This window comes from Hyperolius riggenbachi, chromosome 8, assembly GCF_040937935.1.
Source record: "Hyperolius riggenbachi isolate aHypRig1 chromosome 8, aHypRig1.pri, whole genome shotgun sequence".
Lineage (NCBI taxonomy): Eukaryota > Metazoa > Chordata > Amphibia > Anura > Hyperoliidae > Hyperolius > Hyperolius riggenbachi.
Window position 1 is genome coordinate 78,199,469 of NC_090653.1, and position 24,854 is coordinate 78,224,322.

The window sequence follows — 24,854 nt, forward strand, 5'->3', positions numbered from 1 at the left end:
TAAACTGACAATTTATCCTATACCATTAAATTTTCATGAAATTCAGATCTGGAAATCAGCAACTCCCAATCTACGTATATTGATAAAAAACACTGTAAATTCAGTAAATTTCTGTACAAACGATCATTTTTATAGAATTGCTGAAAAATCAAATCTTTTGGTGGTATCATGTTTCGGTGTTTTTTTTTTGTTTTTGTTTTTTACCTGAGAAGTCTGATCATTTTTTTTTGCTTGATTGAATAATTTTAAAGATCAACCAATGCATATACATGTACCATACACTTGTGATCGATCAATTTTTCCATACTTAAAAAAATTATTGAACAAAACATACAGTTTTTGTATTCTTTGTATTTTCCTATCTGGGTTTTTTAACACATCTGATCAGATATTTATTGAACAATTTGTAGCATTTTTCTGGATCAAAACATATATATTTTTCTATGCAATCAATTATTTTTTATTGTAAAAACAGGAAAATCGATTCATATGGTTGAATTGTGTACGGCCACTTCAATCTGAATATAATTTACATGGCAGATCTCTCGTTGATAGTGATAGATATTGTGGCATCTACCGAGGGCTGGATTACCCACAAGGCAAGCGAGGCAATTACCTGGGGCCCTGAGGGAAAGTCTGGCAAAAGGAGGCCGGTCGCTGGCCTCATGAAGTCCCGCAGCAGGCCCCCTGAACTGTTGTGCCCCAGCAGTTGCATGTCCCTGCCCAGTAAATTTGCAATGTACGACCCTCCCACAGCTGCCCATCCAGAACAAAGGGAAGGGGGACACTAAGAGCCCAATAGTGTGATATTGTATAGATGAAACTTAATAAGGAGTAATTTAACTATGTAATACTCACAAACCAGGGTTACCATTAGGAAACAACTGTGAAGGCAGGTGGGGAGATTTACCTGACCCTACTCAGGATTAAAAATCGCTCTCTGTAGATGGGAAAAAGATGGGTACAACCCTCCACCAAGGGTGGACTTAGCAATATGTAGAAGCTTTCCAGAGGCGCCAATAGAATAAAAGTCACTTAACCACTTTGTCCTCCTTGACGTATAAAAACGACGGGCGGAGTTGCGGCTGCATAGCTAGCATAGTTGCCCCAGTGTAGGGAGTTTAGTTGCCTCAGTATAGCCAGTATAGTGCCCCAGTATAGCCAGAATAGTGCCCCAGTATAGCCAGCATAGTGCCCCAGTATAGCCAGCATAGTGCCCCAGTATAGCCAGCATAGTGCCCCAGTATAGCCAGCATAGTGCCCCAGTATAGCTAGTATAGTGCCCCAGTATAGCCAGAATAGTGCCCCAGTATAGCCAGCATAGTGCCCCAGTATTGCCAGTATAGTGCCCCAGTATAGCTAGTATAGTGCCCCAGTATAGCCAGAATAGTACCCCAGTATAGTGCCCCAGTATAGCTAGTATAGTGCCCCAGTATAGCCAGCATAGTGCCCCAGTATAGCTAGCATAGTGCCCCAGTATAGCCCCCCAGTATAGCTAGTATAGTGCCCCAGTATAGCCCCCCAGTATAGTGCCCCAGTATAGCCAGTATAGTGCCCCAGTATAGCCAGAATAGTGCCCCAGTATAGCCAGCATAGTGCCCCAGTATAGCCCCCCAGTATAGCTAGTATAGTGCCCCAGTATAGCCCCCCAGTATAGCCAGTATAGTGCCCCAGTATAGTGCCCAAGTATAGCTAGTATAGTGCCCCAGTATAGCCAGAATAGTACCCCAGTATAGTGCCCCAGTATAGCTAGTATAGTGCCCCAGTATAGCCAGAATAGTACCCCAGTATAGTGCCCCAGTATAGCTAGTATAGTGCCCCAGTATAGCCAGAATAGTGCCCCAGTATAGCTAGTATAGTGCCCCAGAATAGTGCCCCAGGATAGCCAGTATAGTGCCTCCCGCCCGTCCCCACGGCCAACGCTGTTATTACCTTAACAGCTGCCGCTCTCCCCTCTCCGGCGCCTGTATATTCTAGCAGCGTATCTCCGGCTGCTCTGTCTGTGTGATGCGGAAGGAAGCATCCGGGCAGCGGCTTCCTGTAACGGCGATATGTATCGCCGTTACTATGGGAACCGAGCCCTCCCTCCTTCCGCATCACACAGACAGAGCAGCCGGAGATACGCTGCTAGAATATACAGGCGCCGGAGAGGGGAGAGCGGCCGCTGCTATGCTAATAACAGCGGCGGCACGGGCGGGAGGGGGAGAAGAGGACGGCACACCAGGCAACGTTCCGCGGCACACTAGTGTGCCGCGGAACACTGGTTGAAAAACACTGTTCTAAACTATTTAAATATCTATGTAAAGATGAAATATTTCTATATTTTTTTTTATAAGCTTGTAAATAGTGATGGATGCAAAACGGGAAAAATGCTCTTTTATTTCCAAATAAAATATTGTCGCCATACATTGTGATAGGGACATAATTTAAACGGTGAAATAACCGTGACAAATGGGCAATTAAAATACGTGGGTTTTAATTATGGAGGCATGTATTATTTTAAAACTATAATGGCTGAAAACTGAGAAATAATACATTTTTTCCGTTTTTTTCTTATTCTTACTGTCAAAATGCATTTACAGTAAGGTAGCTCTTAGCAAAATGTACCACCCAAAGAAAGCCTAATTGGTGGCAGAAAAAACAAGATATAGATCAGTTCATTGTGATAAGTAGTGATAAAGTTATAGGCGAATGAATGGGAGGTGAACATTGCTCGGATGCATACAGTGAAAACGACTGAGAGCTTAAGTGGTTAAACAAGCTTAAAACCGATGGGGCAGTGGTGGACCTATCCCATCCATGTGGACAAAGCAAACAAAGGAAGGCATCAACAGTCAAACAACAATTTATTTATACTCCACAGTAAAAATAGGCAACGCGTTTCACGGGCTCAATCCCGCTTCATCAGGCCAATCAAAAAGGAGCATACAGCTTATCAGCATCAAAACCACACTGAGCGCCTCTGTCTGGACAGTGTTTGCCCATTGTAAAATATTTCCTTACCCAGATTTATAGTCTGCAATTTATCACTGGGGGCGACATCTTTAGTCCTGCCAGGTGCATCTCTGTAGAATGTTTGTTTCTGAGAATTCTACGGTCAGTAGAAAATATACCTAGTCTCGTATTCTCCCAGAATGCTTTCGGAGAAGAATTCCACATAGCTAAACAGCCTAGGCTAAGCATCACTGAGAGGCCAGGGCTACATACCAATTTACGCCAATATACAGATACACTGTAGGTATTAGATTTAATAACAAGATTACTTAACCACTTAAAGAGACTCTGAAGTCCCTGCTTTTGATATATAATGCTGTTCAGCATGAATGTCCCAGTGAAATCGCCGCATCCCTGCAGCAGATGGGTGATTAATGACTGAGGATTAGCCCTGCAGAACTCCGGGGCTCGCAGGGCTTCACTTCTTCACTGAGGCAGAGCTTCAGGCTGTAGCTCTGCCTCCTCCACAGTCGTTCTCTGCGGATCGCCGCCTCTCCCTCTTCTTTCACTGAGAGGGGCGGGGAGGAGGCGGAGATTCACGGAGATTGATTACGGTGAGCCTGAGATACAGCACAAAGCTCAACCTCTCCAGGAAGAGAAGCCCTGCGTGTCAGTGCAGCACAATCTGCGACCAGCAAAGTCGTAGAACTTTGCTGGTCTAAAACACAGCAATAAATCACCCATCGAGGATGCGAAGATTTCACTGGGGCATTCATGCTGAACAGGATTATATGAGAAAAACAGGGGAAAAAAAAGAGACTTCAGAGTCTCTTTAATGACAAGCTGAATTATAAAAACGTCCTGCTAGAGCCTCTTAATGGCTCCAGGACATTTTTATAAATCAGGCAGTGCTTCTGCAGCTGTGCGCGTACATGTGCGCACATGCACGTGCATGCCCCTCCCCCCCCTCCCTCCCCCGCGTGTGTGCACACCCGTGCATGTGAAAATGGTGGGGGAAAAAAACCACCAAAGAAAAACTACACCTTTATTTCCATATACTAAATTGTCACCAAACTTTGTACTAGGGACATAACTAAAATGTTGTGATAACCAGGACAAATAGGCAGATAAAATGTGTGGGTTTTATGCACAGTAGCAGTGTTTATATTAAAACTATAGGGGACAAAATTGAAGAAATAGTGTATTTTTTCATTTTTTCCTTGTTTTTCCCTTTAAAATGCATAGAAAATAAAGTAATTACTAAAAACAAATATCAACCCCCAAAAGTCCAATTGGTGGTGAAAAAAACAAGATATAGATCATTTCATTGTGATTAGTAGTGATTAAGCTATTGGCAAATGAAAGGGATGAGCACTGAAAGGTGAAAATCGCTCTTGTCCGTTAGGGTAAAAACCGCTTTGGGGTGAAGTGGTTAAACTGCAGTATAGTAAAGCAACCATAAGATGTCACTGTCTGTAAGGTGCTGCAATGATCTCTATGGTATTGTGATTCCTGTATTCATTCTGTGTGCCTCTCTGTTCTAAGAAAGCTGCATTACCTGATGGTTGTGCACAGTGCCGGGCCTAGGCAGAGGTATGAGAGGCTGCAGCCTCAGGGCGCAGTGTAGGAGGGGGTGCACAACTCACTCAGCTATCATTCCCCTATTGTGTTTGAAGCAGAGAGAAATAAGAAAAGGGCAGACATGGCAGTGACTGAAAACCAGATAACTACAGATTAAGGTGTTGGGGGGGGGGGGTTACTTTGGTGTCTCAGCCTTGGGTGCTGGAGGACCTTGTCCCGGCTCTGGCTGTGTATGATTTATCTCTGCACGTTTTCTCCAGTAAAGAGTTCTAACTTGTTATACCAGGTGCCGATCTGCGTGACCACTCTGCTCATCAATAGGAAGTGTTTGCGATGCTAAAACCAAAATTACTGTAAAAGTGGGTATCCTAAATAATTTACTACATTCTACTATATGTCACTTTAACCCATTAGCGTTCCGTCGTTCTCACTTGAGCAATGTTCACCAACTTCACCTCCCATTGATTAGCCTATAACTTTATCACTACTTATCACAATGAACTGATCTATATCTTGTTTTTTTCCGCCACCAATTAGGCTTTCTTTGGGGGCTACATTTTGCTAAGAGCCACTTTACTGTAAATGCATTTTAGCAGGAAGAATAAGAAAAAAAACGGAAAAAAATCATTATTTCTCAGTTTTCAGCCATTATAGTTTTAAAATACATGCCTCCATAATTAAAACGCACATATTGTATTTGCCCATATGTCCCGGTTATTACACCGTTTAAATTATGTCCCTATCACAATGTATGGCGACAATATTTTATTTGGAAATAAAGGTGCATTTTTTCCGTTTTGCATCCATCACTATTTACAAGTTTAAAATAAAAAAAAAATATAGAAATATTTCATCTTTACATTGATATTTAAAAAGTTTAGACCCTTAGGTAAATATTTACATGTTTTTTTTTTTATTGTAATGTTTTTTGTTTTTTTTTAATATTAAACATTTTATTTGGGTATTTTTGGGAGGGTGGGATGTAAACAATAATGTAATAATGTAAATGTGTCTTGAGTTTTATTTTTTTTACTTTTAGTTGTAGTTTTACTTTTTAGCCACAAGATGCCGGCCATGAGTTTGTTTACATGACGTCACTCTAAGCGTAACATACGCTTAGAGAGATGCATGGGGGAGGCAACAGCCAGAAAAAGCTAAGCTTCCGAGAGAAGCTGTCGCTTTTTCAACGGGGAAGAGGAATCAGTGATCGGGCACCATAGCCCGATTCACTGATTGCCTGGCTAATGAACCGCGGGCCGGGAGCGCGCATGCACGCGCGCGATCGGCTGCGGGAGCGCGCATGGTTCTTGGACGTAGTTTCTACGTCCAGGAACTAAAATAGGTTAAGTAATACAACAGATTATACAACAGGGATACCAGAGAAATGGAGAAGTTGGAAAGAGAGAGGGGGAAAAAACCAAATATATAAATAAACTGCAAAAAAGCTGCACTATGAGTTGCATCTTCTTATAGAATCATACAGAACTTTAAGGCCTGGTACCAGGGCCGGGACAAGGTAAAACACCAACAGAGGCTGAGCTGCCCAAATGCGCCCCCCCCTCCCCCCATGTGTGCCCCCTAATGTAACAATAAATTATGCACAAAAAACAGTATTTTTCCACACACAAAAAAAAACGGATTGCCCATCAGCGAGCTCTGCATTACGGCTGAGTAGTGCAGGGGACGGGGGATGCTAAAGGGGAAGATGATGCTGTGACTCATATGTCACAACACAACAAATAAAAAAAAAGCATTAAAACATTTTATTTAAAACGAGGTCAGGGGTACAAATAATGAGTTGAAATTACATGTGGCTTCTAGCAGCCCGCCTGTGCCCACGACACATCACTACAAGTCCCTCTGGCCAGCAGCAGTGTCCACAACAAAGCTGGCCGGTTGCCACCAGTCGGTGGCTACTGCGCATGTACGACTGCAAGCCGTGTGCACTCTGTGCAATTTTCATGTACCGCAGATGCACAGAACGCTCCAGACCCACGGGCGCACGATGAGGAGGCACGTGGCCGGCCAGCTTAGCAGAGATCACCGCTGCTGGCCAGAGGGACATGGAATGGCATCGTGGGCACAGCATTGGAGGACTCCGGGGGGCAGAAAGAAGCCCCAGGTAAGTTAAGTTTAAAAAAAGTTTTTTTTAATCAAACTTTACATTTATTTAAAATTAAAGGCAGGCAGCATAATAATCTGCCACATGTGTTTATAGGTGCAGAATGAATGATATACTATATCCACAAACAGTCATTCTGCACCTATACACACACACACATGTGACAGACACTATGCTGCTTGCCTGCCATAACCATCCAACTAGGCAGTCACTGACACTGTCAATAATCATTCAGGAAGGATCAACTACTCACTGTCTGTATGCGTGTCACACTGTCACTACTAAAATGGCTGCGGGTGCTAGCCCAGCCAGTCCAGTCCCGAGTCTCGACTAATACGCAGCCAGCCCAGCCAGAAGGCGACTGCGAGGGATGTTATGAGAAGAAAGGGGCGGGCTCACAACAGACACCAGCTACAGCCAACCAGCTACAGTATTGAGAAGGGGCAGGCGCTACTCGCACGAGAGCCAACAGGAAGCATCAGCCACAGTACGTGAGCTGCACGCTTACAATCAGGGTCGGACTGGGACACTGGGGGCCCACCAGAGAAATGTAAGCCTGGGGCCCATGCACCCTATGATTTGGTAAACATACAATACCCTAATGGTCCCCATAACATAATTACATAGTGGAATAGTGATCTCCCCTATACAGTCCACTGTACTGTGAAGAGCTGCAGATGATGTCAATGCTCTATAAATACATAATAATAATAATAATATGGTAGGACATTCGACAATAACTATGGTAGGATTAGATTGTGAGCTTATCTGAGGACAGTCAGTGACATGACTATGTACTCTGTAATGTGCTGCAGTAGATGTCAGTGCTATATAAATACATAATAATAATATGGTAGGACATTAGACTATAACTATGGTAAGGATTAGATTGTGAGCTCATCTGAGGACAGTCACTGACATAAATATGTGCTCTGTAAAGTGCTGCAGAAGATGTCAAGTTCTGAAAAATATGATGTCACACAAAAACAGTGCAATATCAATAGGCTCTCTTCACTAAAGTGAAGCATACAGTACATGTGGATCAAACCAGCTCTGGCAATAAATCACAGGTCTCACCAGCCTTCTCTTGTCTGCATACTCTGGCCCAGTTGTGATGCAGGCTTGCAGCTATCGGATTTTTACAACTTTGCTATCTTTCCTCCATCTGCATTGTCTTCCTGCCATCACTTCTCGTATGGTAATTACATTCTTTTCCCAGCTTTCACTGTATACATTCTCTGTCCTTCTCTCCATCTGCCCTCAGGTCTGTAACTGAAAGCTGTCCTTTCTGTAATGACGCCATACACTTTTTCCTCCTCCACTAGCGTTTCTTATCTTTTCATCCTCTGAACTTTCAGAGACATCCCCCTCCTGTTTTCTGGCAGTTATTTCCCTAAGGAGCTGCTCTTTTCAGCCCCACGCCCTGCATCTCCTTTGAGCTAGCTCTCCTCTCCAGCTTCTCAATTGAAAATTCGCGCTGCTCTAAGCACTGCAGGTGAGAGCCACGTGGTCTGTGAAGTGTGCCTGCCAGTCAGGTGACCCTTCACATGCTGTTTTCCCGAACTCTGCTGGTGGCCCTGCTCACATTCCCCGTGCCTGCCAGCAACATTTGTCATGCTGGAACTGCTGGTCGGGGAGAAACTCTCCTCACTCAACAATGTGTGCAGTGCATTGTGCAGGACTACACGGCTGTGGCACGATCCTGGTGCCTGTGTGTGCACAGGGGTATGTAACATGCCCGGCGGCAGATGGAGAGAGCGGGGGGCGGAGCCGGACCGGCATTGTGGACACCATGGCAAAACAATTAGCGGGCGCTGGGAAAGACACACAGTCACAGCTAATGAAAAGTCTGATCCTGCAAGGCTGCGCCCATTAGTGAGCTCACTGAGCTCCGCCCCGAGGCTGTAGCCTTGTGAGCCTATGTGTCGGCCCGGCCCTGCCTGGTACACACCAAAACCCGCTAGCAGATCCGCAAAACGCTAGTGTTTTTTGAAACGCTTTTTCCTATTATTCTGAAGCGTTTTAGCTAGCGTATTGTGGTTTTGGGTAGCGTTTTTTTGTGCAGAAGATTTCATATATTGTTACAGTAAAGCTGTTACTGAACAGCTTCTGTAACAAAAACGCCTACAAAACCCCTCTGAACTGGCGTTTTTCAGAGCGGTTTGCGTTTTTCCTATACTTTACATTGGAGGCAGAAACACATCCGCAATCCAAAAAATGCCTCACTCCGGGAGTATGCGTTTCTGCAAAACGCCTCCCGCTCTGGTGTGCACCAGCTCATTGAAATACATTACCCTAGCGTATCCACAGCCGCAAGCGGCTGGAAAAACGCAACAAAACCCGCTCGGTGTGCACCAGCCTTTACACAGTATTCTTCATAATCGACAACTTTTTATGTTTTTCTTGGGGATGCGTGACAACATTGCCAAGTTAGCTTTATAAGTGATTGATTTGATTTCGTATGAGGCTCTGGAGAGGATACGCTGGGCCCGAGGCCACAGAGACTAATCGGCTATGTAATGATTGTTTTAGAGTTGCCACTCTACAGGAAGTACCTGAATTATGTGCAGGCCAGGATCTAGTGTGTGTACAAGGCTTAAAGGTGAGCGATACAGAGAAGACTGCCCTATTTATTTACTTCTAGACAATGCCAGTCGCCTGGCAGCCCTGTTGATCTCCTGCCACAAGTAGTATCTGAGTGAAAACCCTGGAACAAGCATATGGCTAATGTAGTAAAACCTGAGTCAGAGTACCTGATCTGCTGCATGCTTGTTCAGGGTCTAAGGCTGAAAGTATTAGATATACAGGATCAGGGGGACTGGCAGGCAACTGGTATTGTTTAGAAGGAAATAATAAATATGGCAGCCTCCATGTCCCTCTCACTTTGGGTTCCCTTTAAGGTTACTCTCATGAAAAATCCAGAAAGATGTAACAACTCCAGGGAACATTTTACTGTTGGCAGGTGATATAGCTGCTGCTGCATGGTTTTTGGCAGTTGGAAACAGCTGTAAACAGTTATTTCCCACATTGCAACAAGGTTCACAGACAGGAAACTGACAAAAGTTCAACCTTTTCTTGTGGGAGGGGTTACTAGTGGGAGGGGTTTCACCACAATATCAGCCATACAGCGCCCCCTGATGGTCTGTTTGTGAAAAGGAATAGATTTCTCATGTAAAAGGGGGTATCAGCTACTGATTGGGATAAAGTTCAATTTTTGGTTCAGAGTTTCTCTTTAATAAAGATCTCAGACATCTGTTAGTTTCAGTGCAAAAATACCACTCCAGTTACATACCTCCCAACTTTTTGAGAGCATTGGGCCCCAAACTGTCATTCCAGGGATTGTGTCCTGATCCCAGCGGGTGACAGCACGCCCTCATACCTCATACACGTGTACAAGGCTTAAAGAGAAACTCCAACCTAGAATTGAACTTTATCCCAATCAGTAGCTGATACCCCCTTTTACATGAGAAATATAATGCTTTTCACAAACAGACCATCAGGGGGCGCTGTATGACTGATTTTGTGCTGAAACCCCTCCCACAAGAAGCTCTGAGTACCGCGGTACTCTGGGCAAACTGCCACAATGTAACAATGTTCACAGACAGGAATTAGCTGTTTACAGCTGTCCCTAACAGCCAAAACAGCTAGGAGCAGCTACATAACCTGCCCACAGTAACAATGTCACCATGTAATAAATGTCAGAATGTAAATCGGGGAGAGGAAAGATTTTACAATGAGCAAACACTGACTAAATCATTTATACATAATTATGGTAAAAAATGAAGCACTTTTTTTACTACATTATTTTCACTGGAGTTCCTCTTTAACGCTACCCTTCTTCTACTTCATTCTAACCTGCCCTGACCTACCTACTGTAGTGCCAAAACACAATACTTTGCTATGTCCTAATGATCAAATCTCAAATCACCAAGTGCTGCAATTACCTGCTTTGCCTAATCCGTGATTTGATCATTCTCAAACTTTGTATCAGTTTGCAGAGAAATATGGACCAATATATACTATCTATTTTGGGCATAATCCTGTCATTGTCCTTAGCGGTTATGAGACAGTGAAAGAGGCCTTAGTGGACCGAGCAGAGGAATTTGGTGGGCGAGGATCGATACCAACTTTTGATCAATATTTTAAAGGACACGGTAAGTTTCCACGAAACTGCTTGCCTATCGTATTATTTGATGCTGTTAAAACACAGTAATTCTACAGTTTCCCTAACAAGATCTGGCCGATAGTAGTGTCAAGGTATATAAAGTGGGATGCAAAAGTTTGGGCAACCTTGTTAATCGTCATGATATTCCTGTATAAATCATTGGTTGTTACGATAAAAAATGTCAGTTAAATATATCATACTAGCTGACCCGCGGCGTAGCATACGCCACATAAGGGGGTAGCGGGCAGAAAGGGGTATTGGACACAGCGGCGGGGAGGGGGTCACCTGGGTCACCTGGGTCCCCCATGTGCGCTCCCCCACCAGCTTAAGCTCAGCAGCAGCCGCCGCTATTAGTTAGAGGCAGCGGGCGGGGATGACTCACCTCTTCCGCGTTCCATCGTGCGTTCCACTGTCGTCACTTCCTGCAATGCCGCCCACTGTATTGATGTAATTTGCCTTCTTAAAACAGAAGGAAATCTGCAATAATTCAGCTACTAAATTTTCAAATTGTCCCTTTTCACCCTTGGTAAGCCAAGCAAGCATCCAGACCCGCTGGTGTATAGCAAGCCTATAGCTTTAAATTTTACACAGCCATATCAAACCCACATGTAGACAGCCTGTTTCAGACTTTTGGTCCTCATCAGTGCATGGACGGGATTGATAAGGCCGTATGAGATAGGGCTTGGACCAGTACAACAGAGTAACCAAGCAGCTCAGGGTGACCACAACTACTAGGAAGGTATAGGGGGATAAAAGGGACCAAAAAGCCCTCCTACTAAAAAAAGCAAAGCTTGGTGTAATTTGCCTTCTTTAAACAGAAGGAAATCTGCAATAATTCAGCTATAAGTGAACATTTGTGGTTACCCACAATGCACTGCTACTAAATATGCAAATTATCCCTTTTCGCCCCTGGTTTGATATGGCGCTACTTCTTCTTCTTGCTTGGACTGGCCCTGGGGGCAGGGCGCTACTTCTTCTTCTTGCTTGAAGGGTGAGGCACTTACTCTATTATATATATATATAGATATAGATAGATAGGAGACACACACAGTGATATTTGAGAAGTGAAATGAAGTTTATTGGATTTACAGAAAGTGCCCATTAATTGCTTAAATAAAATTAGGCAGGTGCATACATTTGGGCACTGTTGTCATTTTATTGATTCCAAAACCTTTAGAACTAATTATTGGAAATCAAATTGGCTTGGTAAGCTCAGTGACTCCTGACCTACATACACTAGTGAATCCAATTATGAGAAAGAGTATTTAAGGGGGGTCAATTGTAAGTGTCCCTCATCTTTTAATTTTCTCCGAAGAGTAGCAACATGGGGGTCTCAAAACAACTCTCAAATGACCTGAAGACAGAGATTGTTCACCATCATAGTTTAGACGAAGGATACAGAAAGCTGTCTCAGAGATTTCAGCTGTCTGTTTCCATAGTTAGGAACATACTGAGGAAATGGAAGACCACAGGCTCAGTTCAAGTTAAGACTCGAATTGGCAGACCAAGAAAAATCTTGGATAAACAGAAGCGACGAATGGTGAGAACAGTCTGCGTCAACCCACAGACCAGCACCAAAGACCTACAACATCTTGCTGCAGATGGAGTCACTCTGCATAGTTGAACCATTCGGCGCACTTTACACAAAGAGATGCTGTATGTGAGAGTGATGTAGAGGAAGCCTTTTCTCTGCCCACAGCACAAACAGAGCCACTTGAGGTATTCTAAAACATATTTGGACGAGCCAGCTTCATTTTGAAATAAGGTGCTGTGGACTGAAGAAACTAAAATTGAGTTATTTGGGCATAACAAGGGGCGTTATGCGTGAAGGAAAAAGAACACAACATTCCAAGAAAAACACCTGCTACCTACAGTAGAATATGGTGGTGGTTCCATCATGCTGTGGGGCTGTGTGGCCAGTGCAGGGACTAGGAATCTTGTCAAAGTTGAAGGACGCATGGATTTTATCAGATTCTGGAGACCAATGTCCAGAAATCAGTGACAAAGCTGAAACTGTGCCGGGGCTGGATCTTTCAACAAGACAATGGCCTCAATTCACTAAGCTTATCTCCTGTCTTTAATAACGTTTCTAGAGTTGTTACCATGGTGATAAGGCATGTAGTATTCAGGAAACATTTTACCTCAGGCAAACGTAAAGTTAACTCTTCTGTCTTTAAGTTAACTCTCCAATCCTTAAAATAACTACAGAGTTAAAGACAGGCTGTTAATTTAATTACGTTTTTTATTTATTTATTTTTATTTAAATCATGTAGCGAGCCTAAAGCTTGCTACATGATAGCCGCTGTGCAGCGGCATCCCTCCGCCCGCTTCGATCGCCTCCGGCGATCTTTGATCAGGAAATCCCGTTCAAAGAACGGGATTTCCTGAAGGGCTTCCCCGTCGCCATGGCGACAGGGCGGGATGACGTCACCGACGTCATCGACGTCGTGGCGTCAAAGGGAGTCCCGATTCACCCCTCAGCGCTGCCTGCCGCTGATTGGCCAGGCAGCGCACGGGGAAATCCTCCTGCGCGGCATAGCCCGAGCTGAGCTCGGGCTTACCGCCAGGAAGGTTAACTACGTGTGAAAATAACTACAGCGGAGGTAAATTAACTACAGAGGAGGTAAATTAACTACAGAGCAGGTAGAGTAAGGAATGAAGAGATAAGATAACTCTCTCACTGTGTGGAGGTAAGTTTTCTCTTGCCTTATTATCTCCAGCATGATCTTAGTGAATTGAGGCCAATGACCCTAAGCACTGCTCAAAATTCACTAAGGCATTCATGCAGAGGAACAACGTTCTGGAATGGCCATCTCAGTCCCCAGACCTGAATATACCGGTAATTGGAATTCTGGGGTGTGAGTTAAAGAGATTTCTCCATGCTCGGAAGCCATCAAACCTGAATGAACTAGAAATGTTTTGTAAAGAGGAATAGTTCAAAATGCCTTCAACTAGAATCCAGATTCTCATTGGAACCTACAGGAAGCATTTAGTGGCTGTAATTTCTGCAAAAGGAGGATCTTCTAAACATTACGCACCTGCCTAATTTTGTTTAAACAATTATTGCGCAGTTTCTGCAAATCCAATACAGTTCATTTCACTTCTCAAATATCACTGTGTGTCTTCTATATGATATATTTAACAGACATTTTTTATCGTAACAACCAACGATTTATACAGGAAAATCCTGATGATTAACAAGGTTGCCCAAACTTTCGCATCCCACTGTATGTAATTAAGGCGCTGGGAAATTTGGGCACAGGGTAAAGCAGAAAAATGGCTCACTCCTCTCTTGCAAAAGTCCAGGCGGTGTTAAATAATATTACCCCTACAGGCCACCATTGAGTTGGGGGTAAGACATGATTTGGCTTCTTACTATGGTTGGTGGCCAGAATACACCATTTTTTATCATAATTTGGGCTCCATTTTTTGACGACGCCTGAATTACTGGCTGAGCCCCGCTATAGCTGTAATTCACATTACGGCCTATGGCAGCACCGATTGGGTACTCAAATCTCTGGCGCGTGGCGCCCTTTTCTCCTGATTGTTCTGCCAGTCAACGGAATGATGTAGGTGTTGGTAATAGGTTACAGAGGGGCTCCTGTTCTATACAGCCGATTAATTATGCAGCAAGATGGGAGTTTATTTGGAATTTGTACTCCAACTGTTGCCGTGTTGCAAAGAAGTGAAATTTGAGTTTACTGTCAGTTACCAACAGTGGCGTAGCTAAGGAGCTGTGGGCCCCGGTGTAAGTTTTACAATGGGGCCCCCCCAAGCACTCTATACATAACAGTTGATATGGCGCGCCAAAACCTGCCAAAGACAACCATAGTGTCAGAAGGGGGTGGGGAACTGTTTGTTAATGACCACTACTACTCAAAGCATCTATAGAAGTGATTATTACCAGCACAGGACCAATAGAGAGCTAATACTGTGATAGAGGGTGGACCCTTCTGGGCCCCTCTGGCCCAAGGGCCGCGATGCGGTCGCTACCTTTGCACCCCCTATTGCTACGCCCCTGGTTACCAACATATACAGTAACTGGATATTTGGATAAACGTTTTCTAAAATCTAATTTGTTTTTTATGTGTTTTCAAAGTGACTGAAGCGTGTTTAGCGAATTTGAATTCTTAGTAAATGGGTGTTTTATAACGTTTTACGTTTTGCTTATTAAACAGTAAAATCAACAATGCAGGTCGGAGGATAGAACAGTGTGTGGGTAATGAGTGGGTAAGTGTAACGTGCAGCATGTGGGTGTTTAGCATGTTCAGCATCTGGTTTAGTCGCGTCCAGTGAAAAATGGCGCCGGCAAAATAATGGCGCCCCCTTCTGCCCGATATATGTTTAAAACGATATTTATCGTTTTAAAGGTCAAAATAGTGCAGACCTTTAAAAACGAAAATTATCGTTTTAAAACTTTTTTTTTTGTCCTGCCTGAACGATATTTATCGTTTTAACCCCTGCTTTGCTGCCGTTTGGAAAATATCTGCCCGCCGGCTTTAATGTTTAATAGCAAAGCCCCCTTAAACGTTAAAAACACCAAATTTACAGGGGATGTTAAGAAGAAAATTGTGAACAAGAGGAAATTTTTTTTTTCAAAAAGACCTTATAGTTTTTGAGAAAATCGATTTTGAATATTCTTCTTCTGACCGTGGGAAAATTAAACGCCCGCCGACTTTAGCGGTTAATAGCAAAGCCCCTTTAAATGCCAGAAACACCAAATGTGTAGGGAATGTTAAGAAGAAAACTGTGAACAAGAGGAATTTGTTTTTTTCAAAAAGACCTTATAGTTTTTGAGAAAATCGATTTTAAATCTTCAAAGAGGAAAATGTATCTATTTAAATCGCGTAATGACATTTCCGTCATGGAAACAATTCCCGCCGACTTTAGCAGTTAATAGCAAAGACCCCTTAAATCCTAGCAACACCAAATTTGCAGGATATGTTAAAAAGATACTGGGAAACATTAAAAAAAAAAAAAAAAATTGAAACATTTTAATTGTTTTTTTTTTTTAATTAAAATTTTTAGGATATGTTCAGAGTGTGGGAAATTTTTTGAAAAAAATAACGTGGGGTCCCCCCTCCCGAGCCTCTGTAACCCCTTGTCCCCCATGCAGGCTGGGATAGCCAGAATGCGGAGCCCCGGCCGACTGGGGCTTCGCACCCTGAGCTATACCAGCCCGCATGGTCCATGGTATGGGGGGGCTTCGGGGGGGAGGGGCGGAAAAGCCTTCCCCTCCCCCCCGGAGCCCTTGTCCAATCCATGGACAAGGGGCTCTTCCCCACCTCCGGTGCCCCAGGAGGAGGTGGGGGCGACGACTCCCTGGGGGGGGGGGGGTTCATGGTGGCATCTGGGAGTCCCCTTTAAGAAGGGGAACCCAGATGCCCACTCCCCTCCCAGGAGAAATGAGTATAGGGGTACAAAGTACGCCTTCCCCATTTCAACAAAGGGTTAAACGAAATAAAAACACAACCACGAGAAAAGAATTTTAATAATCTTAATTAAACACAAATACTTACCTGTACCTTTAAAAAAAAATGTTCCCACGCCAATATATCCTCGGAAATGATCCAACGAATAACAATATCCTCTTATCTTGCGATCTTCAATTAACTTGATTGAAGATCTCCCACGCCAATTAGAATACTATACCTTACAATGCGTCCTGCGTAGGGACTCATAGCACGGCTCCCGCTGTCCTCCCCACCTCCTCACCTGTCACCCTCACCTAGCCTGGCACCTGGTGCACCCATGGGTGCCACCCTAGGTGAGGGTGACAGGTGCAGGCAGACGGGGAGAGACAGTGGAGCTGGCAGCTATACGTCCGCACAGGACGCATCCTAAGGTATAGTAACCGGCTCATAAATGAGCCGGTTCTTTTTGTATTGAATCAAATGAATCGATTCATTTACCTATACCTTAGGATAGTAACCGGCTCTTTAGTAGCCGGTTCCTTTTGTATTGAATCAAATGAATCGATTCATTTGATTCAATACAAAAAGAACCGGCTACTAAAGAGCCGGTTACTATACCTTAGGATGTGTCCTGTGCGGACGTATAGCTGCCAGCTCCGCTGTCTCTCCCCGTCTGCCTGCACCTGTCACCCTCACCTAGGGTGGCACCCATGGGTGCACCAGGTGCCAGGCTAGGTGAGAGTGACAGGTGAGGAGGCGGGGAGGACAGCGGGAGCCGTGCTATGCGTCCCTACGCAGGACGCATTGTAAGGTATAGTATTCTAATTGGCGTGGGAGATCTTCAATCAAGTTAATTGAAGATCGCAAGATAAGAGGATATTGTTATTCGTTGGATCATTTCCGAGGATATATTGCCGTGGGAACATTTTTTTAAAGGTACAGGTAAGTATTTGTGGTTAATTAAGATTATTAAAATACTTTTCTCGTGGTTGTGCTTTTATTTCATTTAACTCTTTGTTGAAATGGGGAAGGGGTACTTTGTACCCCTATACTCATTTCTCCTGGGAGGGGGGTGAGCATCTGGGGGTCCCCTTCTTAAAGGGGACTCCCAGATGCCACCATGAACCTCCCCCCAGGGAGTCGTCGCCCCCACCTTCTCCTGGGGCACCGGAGGTGGAGAAAAGCCCCTTGTCCATGGATTGGACAAGGGCTCCGGGGGGGAGGGCGAGGCTTGGCCGCCCCTCCCCCCCGAATCCCCCCCATACCATGGACCATGCAGGCTGGTATAGCTCAGGGTGCGAAGCCCCAGTCGGCCGGGGCTCCGCATTCTGGCTATCCCAGCCTGCATGGGGGACAAGGGGTTACAGAGGCTCGGGAGGGGGGACCCCACGTCATTTTTTTCAAAAAATTTCCCACACTCTAAACATATTCCAAAAATTTAAATTAAAAAAAAAAAAATGTTTCAATTTTTTTTTTAAATAATGTTTCCCAGTATCTTTTTAACATATCCTGCAAATTTGGTGTTGCTAGGATTTAAGGGGACTTTGCTATTAACTGCTAAAGTCGGCGGGAATTGTTTCCGCCACGGAAATGTCATTACGCGATTTATAGATACATTTTCCTCTTTGAAGATTTAAAATCGATTTTCTAAAAAACTATAAGGTCTTTTTGAAATTTTTTTTTTCCTCTTGTTCACAATTTTATTCTTAACATTCCCTACACATTTGGTGTTTCTGGCATTTAAAGGGGCTTTGCTATTAACCGCTAAAGTCGGCGGGCGTTTAATTTTCCCACGGTCAGAAGAAGAATATTCAAAATCGATTTTCTCAAAAACTATAAGGTCTTTTTGAAAAAAAAAAATGTTTTCTTGTTCACAATTTTCTTCTTAACATTCCCTGCAAATTTGGTGTTTTTAACTTTTAAGGGGGCTTTGCTATTAAACATTAAAGCCGGCGGGCAGATATTTTCCAAACGGCAGCAAAGCAAGGGTTAAAACGAAAAATATCGTTTGGGAGCAATACAAATATAAAACTAAAAATATCGTTTGGGAGCAATACAAATATAAATATAAACGATAAATTTCGTTTTTAAAGCCGGCGCCGTTTTTTAGCTGTCAAAAACGAAAAATAACTAGCGATAGTCGTTCTCTATGGGGCGCCGTTTTTTAACTATGATAACTGGCGCCATTTTTAACGGACCCCGGTTTAGTCAGTGTATAGCACAGGTGTGCAGAGAGCATGTCTACTTGTGGAGTGATCATTTGCATGTGTGTGTCCAGGTACAACATAAGAGTGTACAAGAATACATGTGAGACATACATTTGTACTGAGAATTGGTACATGAATAGAGCATGACAAGATGTACAGTGTAAGAATGTACAAAGTGAGGATATATGTGGATATATGTACAGAATACATGTATACTGAGTGGGATAAATGTACAAAGCATGGGTGCATGTACAAGCAATGCATTTGTGTGTTGCATGGGTGTAATTTTTACAATTAATATATTGAAATTACCTGGCTGGTTTTTATAATTCCATTTCCTGCTGAGATGACAATGCAATTGTTTCCTGTCAGCACATACTGCTTGGCTTCTCTTACCCAGGGCTGGATTTAGGGCAAGGCAACCTAGGCCATGACCTAGGGCACCACAGGAACAAGGGCACCAAAGCAGCAGGCTAAGCTGGTGTAAGCTTGCAAATGCTGCAATGCAGGGAGATCAGGCGAGCACCTGACCGTTGTACTCTGCTCCCACCTTGCTCTCTGTGCAAGTTTGCATTGTTGCCAGCAGCTATGGACTTGGGCAGCATTGTAGATGGAAAGGAAGAGGAAGCTTCTGCACAGGAGGCGAGCGGAGAAATGACACTGTGACACTGATGGCTGCTGTGGTGCAAAGGCGAGCTGACTACCTATACTGAAGGGGGGTGGAAAAAGGAGGGATTAAGAGAGTCATCTGGCTACCTATACTGAAGGGAAGGGGGGAGGGGTTATCTCGCTACCGATAACCAAAGGGGGGGGGGGGGGGCGGGCTGGTGACAGTGGCCTTGGGTGGTAAAGAGTACAAATCTGGCCCTGCTCTCACCACCTCCCTCTGCTTGTTAGAGATCATCTGCTTGTGGACAGCATTGCAGCTACAGCAGAATCTCATAGTATTGACTATTTGCTGTAGCTGCAGTGCTGGCCACAAAGCATTCATCTATAAGAAGCAGGAGGAGTGAAGGTGAGTGAGGGGACTCTGTGCTCAGCAGTAACAGCCTCTTTCTAGCTAAAGAACACCCACTCTCCTTGCAATTGCACTGGTGCATTTTGTGTTGCCTTATTACATTTCATTGTGTTTTAGGAATTGTTTTTGTCAACGGGGAAAGATGGAAGGAGTTGCGGAGATTTTCACTTACCGTTCTGAGAAATTTTGGGATGGGGAAGACATCTATTGAAGAGAGGATCCAGGAAGAAGCTGGCTTCTTGGTGGAAAGGATCAGATCATGCAAAGGTATGTTGTCTACCACGTACAACTAAGGCTCGGTTCCCATCTGCAGCTGGATCAGACAGTTTAGTGTCCGCTCTGATGGTCCGCCATGGTTCGAGTGGAGTCCAGGGCACATATGTTACCACCGTAGGCTATACAGTATGGTAGAACTTGAAGAGAATTGGTGAGTTTATTAAATTAGGAAAACCGATACTTACCTCAGGAGGGGGAAGCCTCTGGATCAGGGCCGGATTTGTACTCTTTACTGCCCAAGACCACTGTCTGTCACCAGCCATCCCCCTTCAGTATAGGTAGCAAGATGACCCTTCCCTCCAGTATAGGAAGCCAGATGACTCCCCCCCTCCCTCTAGTATAGGTAGCCTGATGTCTCCCCCATTATAGGTAGCCAGATGACTCCTCCCCCCCTCCCTCTAGTATAGGTAGCCAGAAGATGACTCCCTTAATCCCTCCTCCCCCCCCTTGAGTATAGGTAGCCAGATTGCCTTCATACCGCAGCAGCCATCAGTGTCACTCATTTCTCCACTTGTCCCCAGTGCAGAAACTTCCTCTTCCTTTCCATCTCCAATGCTGCCCCAGTCCATAGCCGCCGGCCACAATGCAAACGCTCCTGTGGTGCCCTAGGCCATGGCCTAGGTGGCCTTGGCTAAATCCGACCCTGCTCTGGATCCTAATGAAGCTTCCCCCATCCTCATCAGCCAGCCTGATCCTGCCCTGGAACCCCTGAACAAACCACAGCAATAATAATAACAGTGGCCTGCCTGTGTAGGCGCATTAGCTGCTTTCCGCTTGAGGTGCAGCAGAAAAAGTGGGTTGTGCCTGCGCAGTAGAATAGATGGACCCGATCAGACTCACATATTTCCGATCAGGCTCAAGATATTTAGCTTGAGCTAAAAGCCGCTAGTGCGCCTGCGTGCAGTGCCAACAAGCCCTTGTTCCCGGACTTTCGGGGGTCCCGCCGCTGGAACAGGATTGAAGGGGAGCACCAGGGAAGCCTCTTTAGGATCCAGAGGCTTCCCCATCCAGACGTAAGTACCCCTTAGGGTTTTACACCTTATTTTGTCACTTCAGGATCACTTTAAAGGAAACATCAGGGAAAGGTAGTGTTCTGTGCAGGCGCAGTACTTCCACGTAAGCGTGTTTGTTAGTGGCGTGGCCAGGCGCTCGCGCATGCACAGAGGCCGCCAACCTGGCTGGGCCGGCAGCTGCTACTGATTCCCCGGGAGATCGCCTTGGAACAGAGCTGCGTCAAGGGACACAGAGCCTTCCAGAGGAAACCCCATGTAAGTAAGTATGTTTTTTTTTTTAATTTACCCTGATTTTTTCTTTAAAGTGGGATTATACTCCCAAAACAAAAAAGTTCAGTAACTACTCTTAGGTACATAAAGAACATTTAAAAGCATTCACAAGCATTCCCTGTGTGTAAGAACATTTCTTTTCAGTGCAGAGATCAGTATAGGCTTGCTTTTATCTACCTAATCAGTAAATGTAATAATTGCCAGCAAGAATCTTTCTGCCTGTGTCTTCCCTCTGCCCCCTCCTTATCTGCTAAATGAGGAAGCAGAATCATGGCACAGGCAGAGAGTATCCCCTGGCCGACAATGATTACATTTGCCGATTGGCCAGAGATAAGCAAACCTGTTCTGCTCTTAGCAGTAAAAGTAAACATTTTTACACACAGGGAATGTTTGGGAATGCTTTCAAATGTTCTTTTAATATCTAAGAGTAGCTGCTGAAAATTTAATTTTGGGAATATAATCCCTCTTCACTACTGGGTACAAGAGGTAAAGAAGAGCCCCTTGTCCTTTACAAAGGGACAGATGTGCTTTGTAAAAGGGGAAGGTTTTGTACGCCGGCCCTCCCTTTATAAGATACATCTCCAATGTTAAAAGCGATATAGGTTGGAACTGGTCAGGAGGTGGAGCACAATGTTTGCTTGCACTGCCTTTCTGGTCACTCAACCTGCATAGTGGAGTAAGGAGTGAAGGGGCAGTTAGTTAACCCATTCGCGTTCCGTCGTTTTCACTTGAGCAATGTTCACCTCCCATTGATTAGCCTATAACTTTATCACTACTTATCACAATGAAGTGATCTATATCTTGTTTTTTCCGCCACCAATTAGGCTTTCTTTGGGGGGTACATTTTGCTAAGAGCCACTTTACTATAAATGCATTTTAACAGGAAGAATAAGAAAAAACTGAAAAAATTCATTATTTCTCAGTTTTCAGCCATTATAGTTTTAAAATAATGCATGCCTCCATAATTAAAACTCACGTATTGTATTTGCCCATATGTCCCAGTTATTACACCGTTAAAATTATGTCCCTATCACAATGTATGGCGACAATATTTTATTTGGAAATAAAGGTGCATTTTTTCCATTTTGCATCTATCACTATTTACAAGTTTAAAATAAAAAAAAAATATAAAAATATTTCATCTTTACATTGATATTTAAAAAGTTTAGACCCTTAGGTAAATATTTACATGTTTTTTTTTTATTGTAATGGGTTGTTGTTTTTATATATTAAACATTTTATTTGGGTATTTTTGGGAGGGTGGGATGTAAACCAAAGTTTTTTAATGTAAATGTGTGTTGATTTTAATTTTTTTTACTTTTTGTTGTAGTTTTACTTTTTGGCCACAAGATGGCGGCCATGAGTTTGTTTACATGACGTCACTCTAAGCTTAGAGTGACGCATCGGGGAGGGAACGGCCAGAAAAAGCGAAGCTTCCGAGAGAAGCTGTCGCTTTTTCAGCGGGAGAGAGGAATCAATGATCGGGCACCATAGCCCGATACATTGATTCCGTGGCTACCGAATCCTCGGCCGGGAGTGCGCGTGCACGTGCGCGATCGGCCTGCGGGAGCGCGCATGGTTCCTGGACGTAGTTTCTACGTCCAGGAACCAAAATAGGTTAAATACTCCAGATTTTAATGAAAATGTATATATTTTTTTTCAATGTTCCACTTTACTTGCATATATGAGCAGAGCCGCAGTGCACAAATAACCTGGGCGGGCTGCCACCAAGGCAATGAATAGGGTAGCATGCATTGCAGGATCCCCATTCATTTCAGTGGAGCTGGCTATAGATCCTGGTGAGTAGGATGCTGTATTACATCATTCTGCATCACTGCCTGAATAGTTGCAGCTAAACTTAGCACCAAAGCCAGATCTATACTTTTAGCGCACCTAGGCCAACTTTTCTCTTTCTCACGTTCCATGTGCAACAGTGTGCCCCTCCCCCCTTCCCATCCCATGTGTACTATCCATGTACAGCAGCATCTCTCTTTCATGTACAACTTTCTTTGACAGCAGTGTGCCTCTTCCATATCGAGCTCCCCATTTGCAGCCTCTTTTTTCAGTTTGCATTCTCCTCTTCTGTGTCTAGCTGCCACATTCCATTTCCAGCCGCCCTCATGGGCTGCAGCTACCTAAGGCCTAGGCCTTTGCGGCCTTTCCAGAAACACGGCCCTCCCAAGCACATACTAAGCTGAAGCAGAGCAACCCTTCAGCTTAGTAAATCTGAATGGATAAACCCATCTGCTGAGAAAACAAAATGCTTTCTGTCCTACACTAGTCAATTTTTTTGTCTCGCTGACTTCAGTAGCCATTCTCAAGGCATATTAGTCCACTAACATAGCATAGTTGATAAAAGCGTATTGTGTAATAAGGGCGCCAATAAAAAAAGGGGCCCTAAGACATCAATGTTAAACTGTTTTCATTTGGAGATAACTGTATAAAAAGGGCACCACATTCATTTAAAACTATTATTTCATTAGTAAAATAGTTTGCAAAAAAAACATAAAACAAATATATCACTTGTCACCTTTAAGTTTTATGTCCATACCAAATGTATCGCTTACAGTGACCCAAAATGTAACAAATAATCGTTTCTAAACTATATAATTAAGCCCCTGATGAGTCGTAATGACAAAACACGTAGGGCGGAGCCAGTACGCCTGACGCACAACGCGGAAGTCTTGGGAAGTATTGGAGGTTGGGTATCGGTCGAGCGGGACGCCATGGACGGACCTAACGCCAAAACAAATTGGACCCTACAGCATTGCCGCTGTGATACGCCAATTCATTCATCTGAAGTTTGTAAGTGTATGGAGGGCGCGAGGAGCGCAGTGGGGTTTTAGGTGTAACAGATGTGTTGTGCTATGAATTTTTACTATGTTTTTCTGAGGAATAAAGGCCTGTTTTATCGTACTATGGATGTGGATTATTAATGTACCAGGAGAGCCACATATTGAGCGAGAACTCCACCTGTTTATTGGTGGCTGCAATCTGGTGAGCCGCTCTTGTACTAGAGGTGGTGGGAATCACGAGTGGACACTTGTTTGTCACCAACACGATTGATGTGAAGTTTAACAGTGTCTGTTAAGCAGGTTTACACTATATTAGATTATCTCTAGGTGTGGAAGCGCGCAGTGGATTGAAAATACATATAAACTATATAATTGTTTCTAAAACTTTGGTTTCTCAGAAAAAATCGTTTACATTTCAACTTTTTGCACGACAATGAGCAGCTTCCGCTATTTTCACTTATTATTATTTATTATGATTTAGTATTTATATAGCGCCGACATATTACGCAGCGCTGTACAGTGTATATATATATATATATCTTGTCACTAACTGTCCCTCAAAGGAGCTCACAATCTAATCCCTACCATTGCCATATGTCTATATTATGAAGTTTAAGTACTGTAGTCTAGGGCCAATTTTAGAGGGAGCCAATTAACGTTTTTGGAATGGGGGAGGAAACCAGAGTGCCCGGAGGAAACCCACACAGACACGGAGAGAACATACAAACTCTTTGCAGATAGTGCCCTGGCTGGGATTCGAACCAGGGACCCAGCGCTGCAAGGCGAGAGAGCTAACCACTACGCCACCGTGCTTATGTTACAAATTATCATTTTTCAACAAATTTACTTAAACTGTAGTGGTCAGCGCTTTCGCTTTGCAGTGCTGGGTCCCGGTTCGAATCCAAGCCAGGTCAACATCTGCAAGGAGTTTGTATGTTCTCCCAGTACCTACGCGGGTTTCCTCTGGGCACTCCGGTTCCTCCCACATCCCAAAAACATACAGATAAGTTAATTGGCTTCCCCCTAAATTGGCCATAGACTACAATAAATGGATCCATC

At 44.0% G+C, this 24,854-nt stretch overlaps 1 protein-coding gene across 1 annotated transcript in view; it reads left to right on the forward strand.

Moving 5' to 3' along the window:
• LOC137528942 (cytochrome P450 2G1-like) overlaps positions 1-24,854 on the forward strand; it is a 69,572-nt gene that overhangs the window by 11,952 nt on the left and 32,766 nt on the right. Inside the window, exons 2-3 of the mRNA XM_068250740.1 lie at positions 10,629-10,791; positions 19,559-19,708. Coding sequence (XP_068106841.1) covers positions 10,629-10,791; positions 19,559-19,708 — 313 coding nt within the window. The remainder of the gene's footprint in view (positions 1-10,628; positions 10,792-19,558; positions 19,709-24,854) is intronic.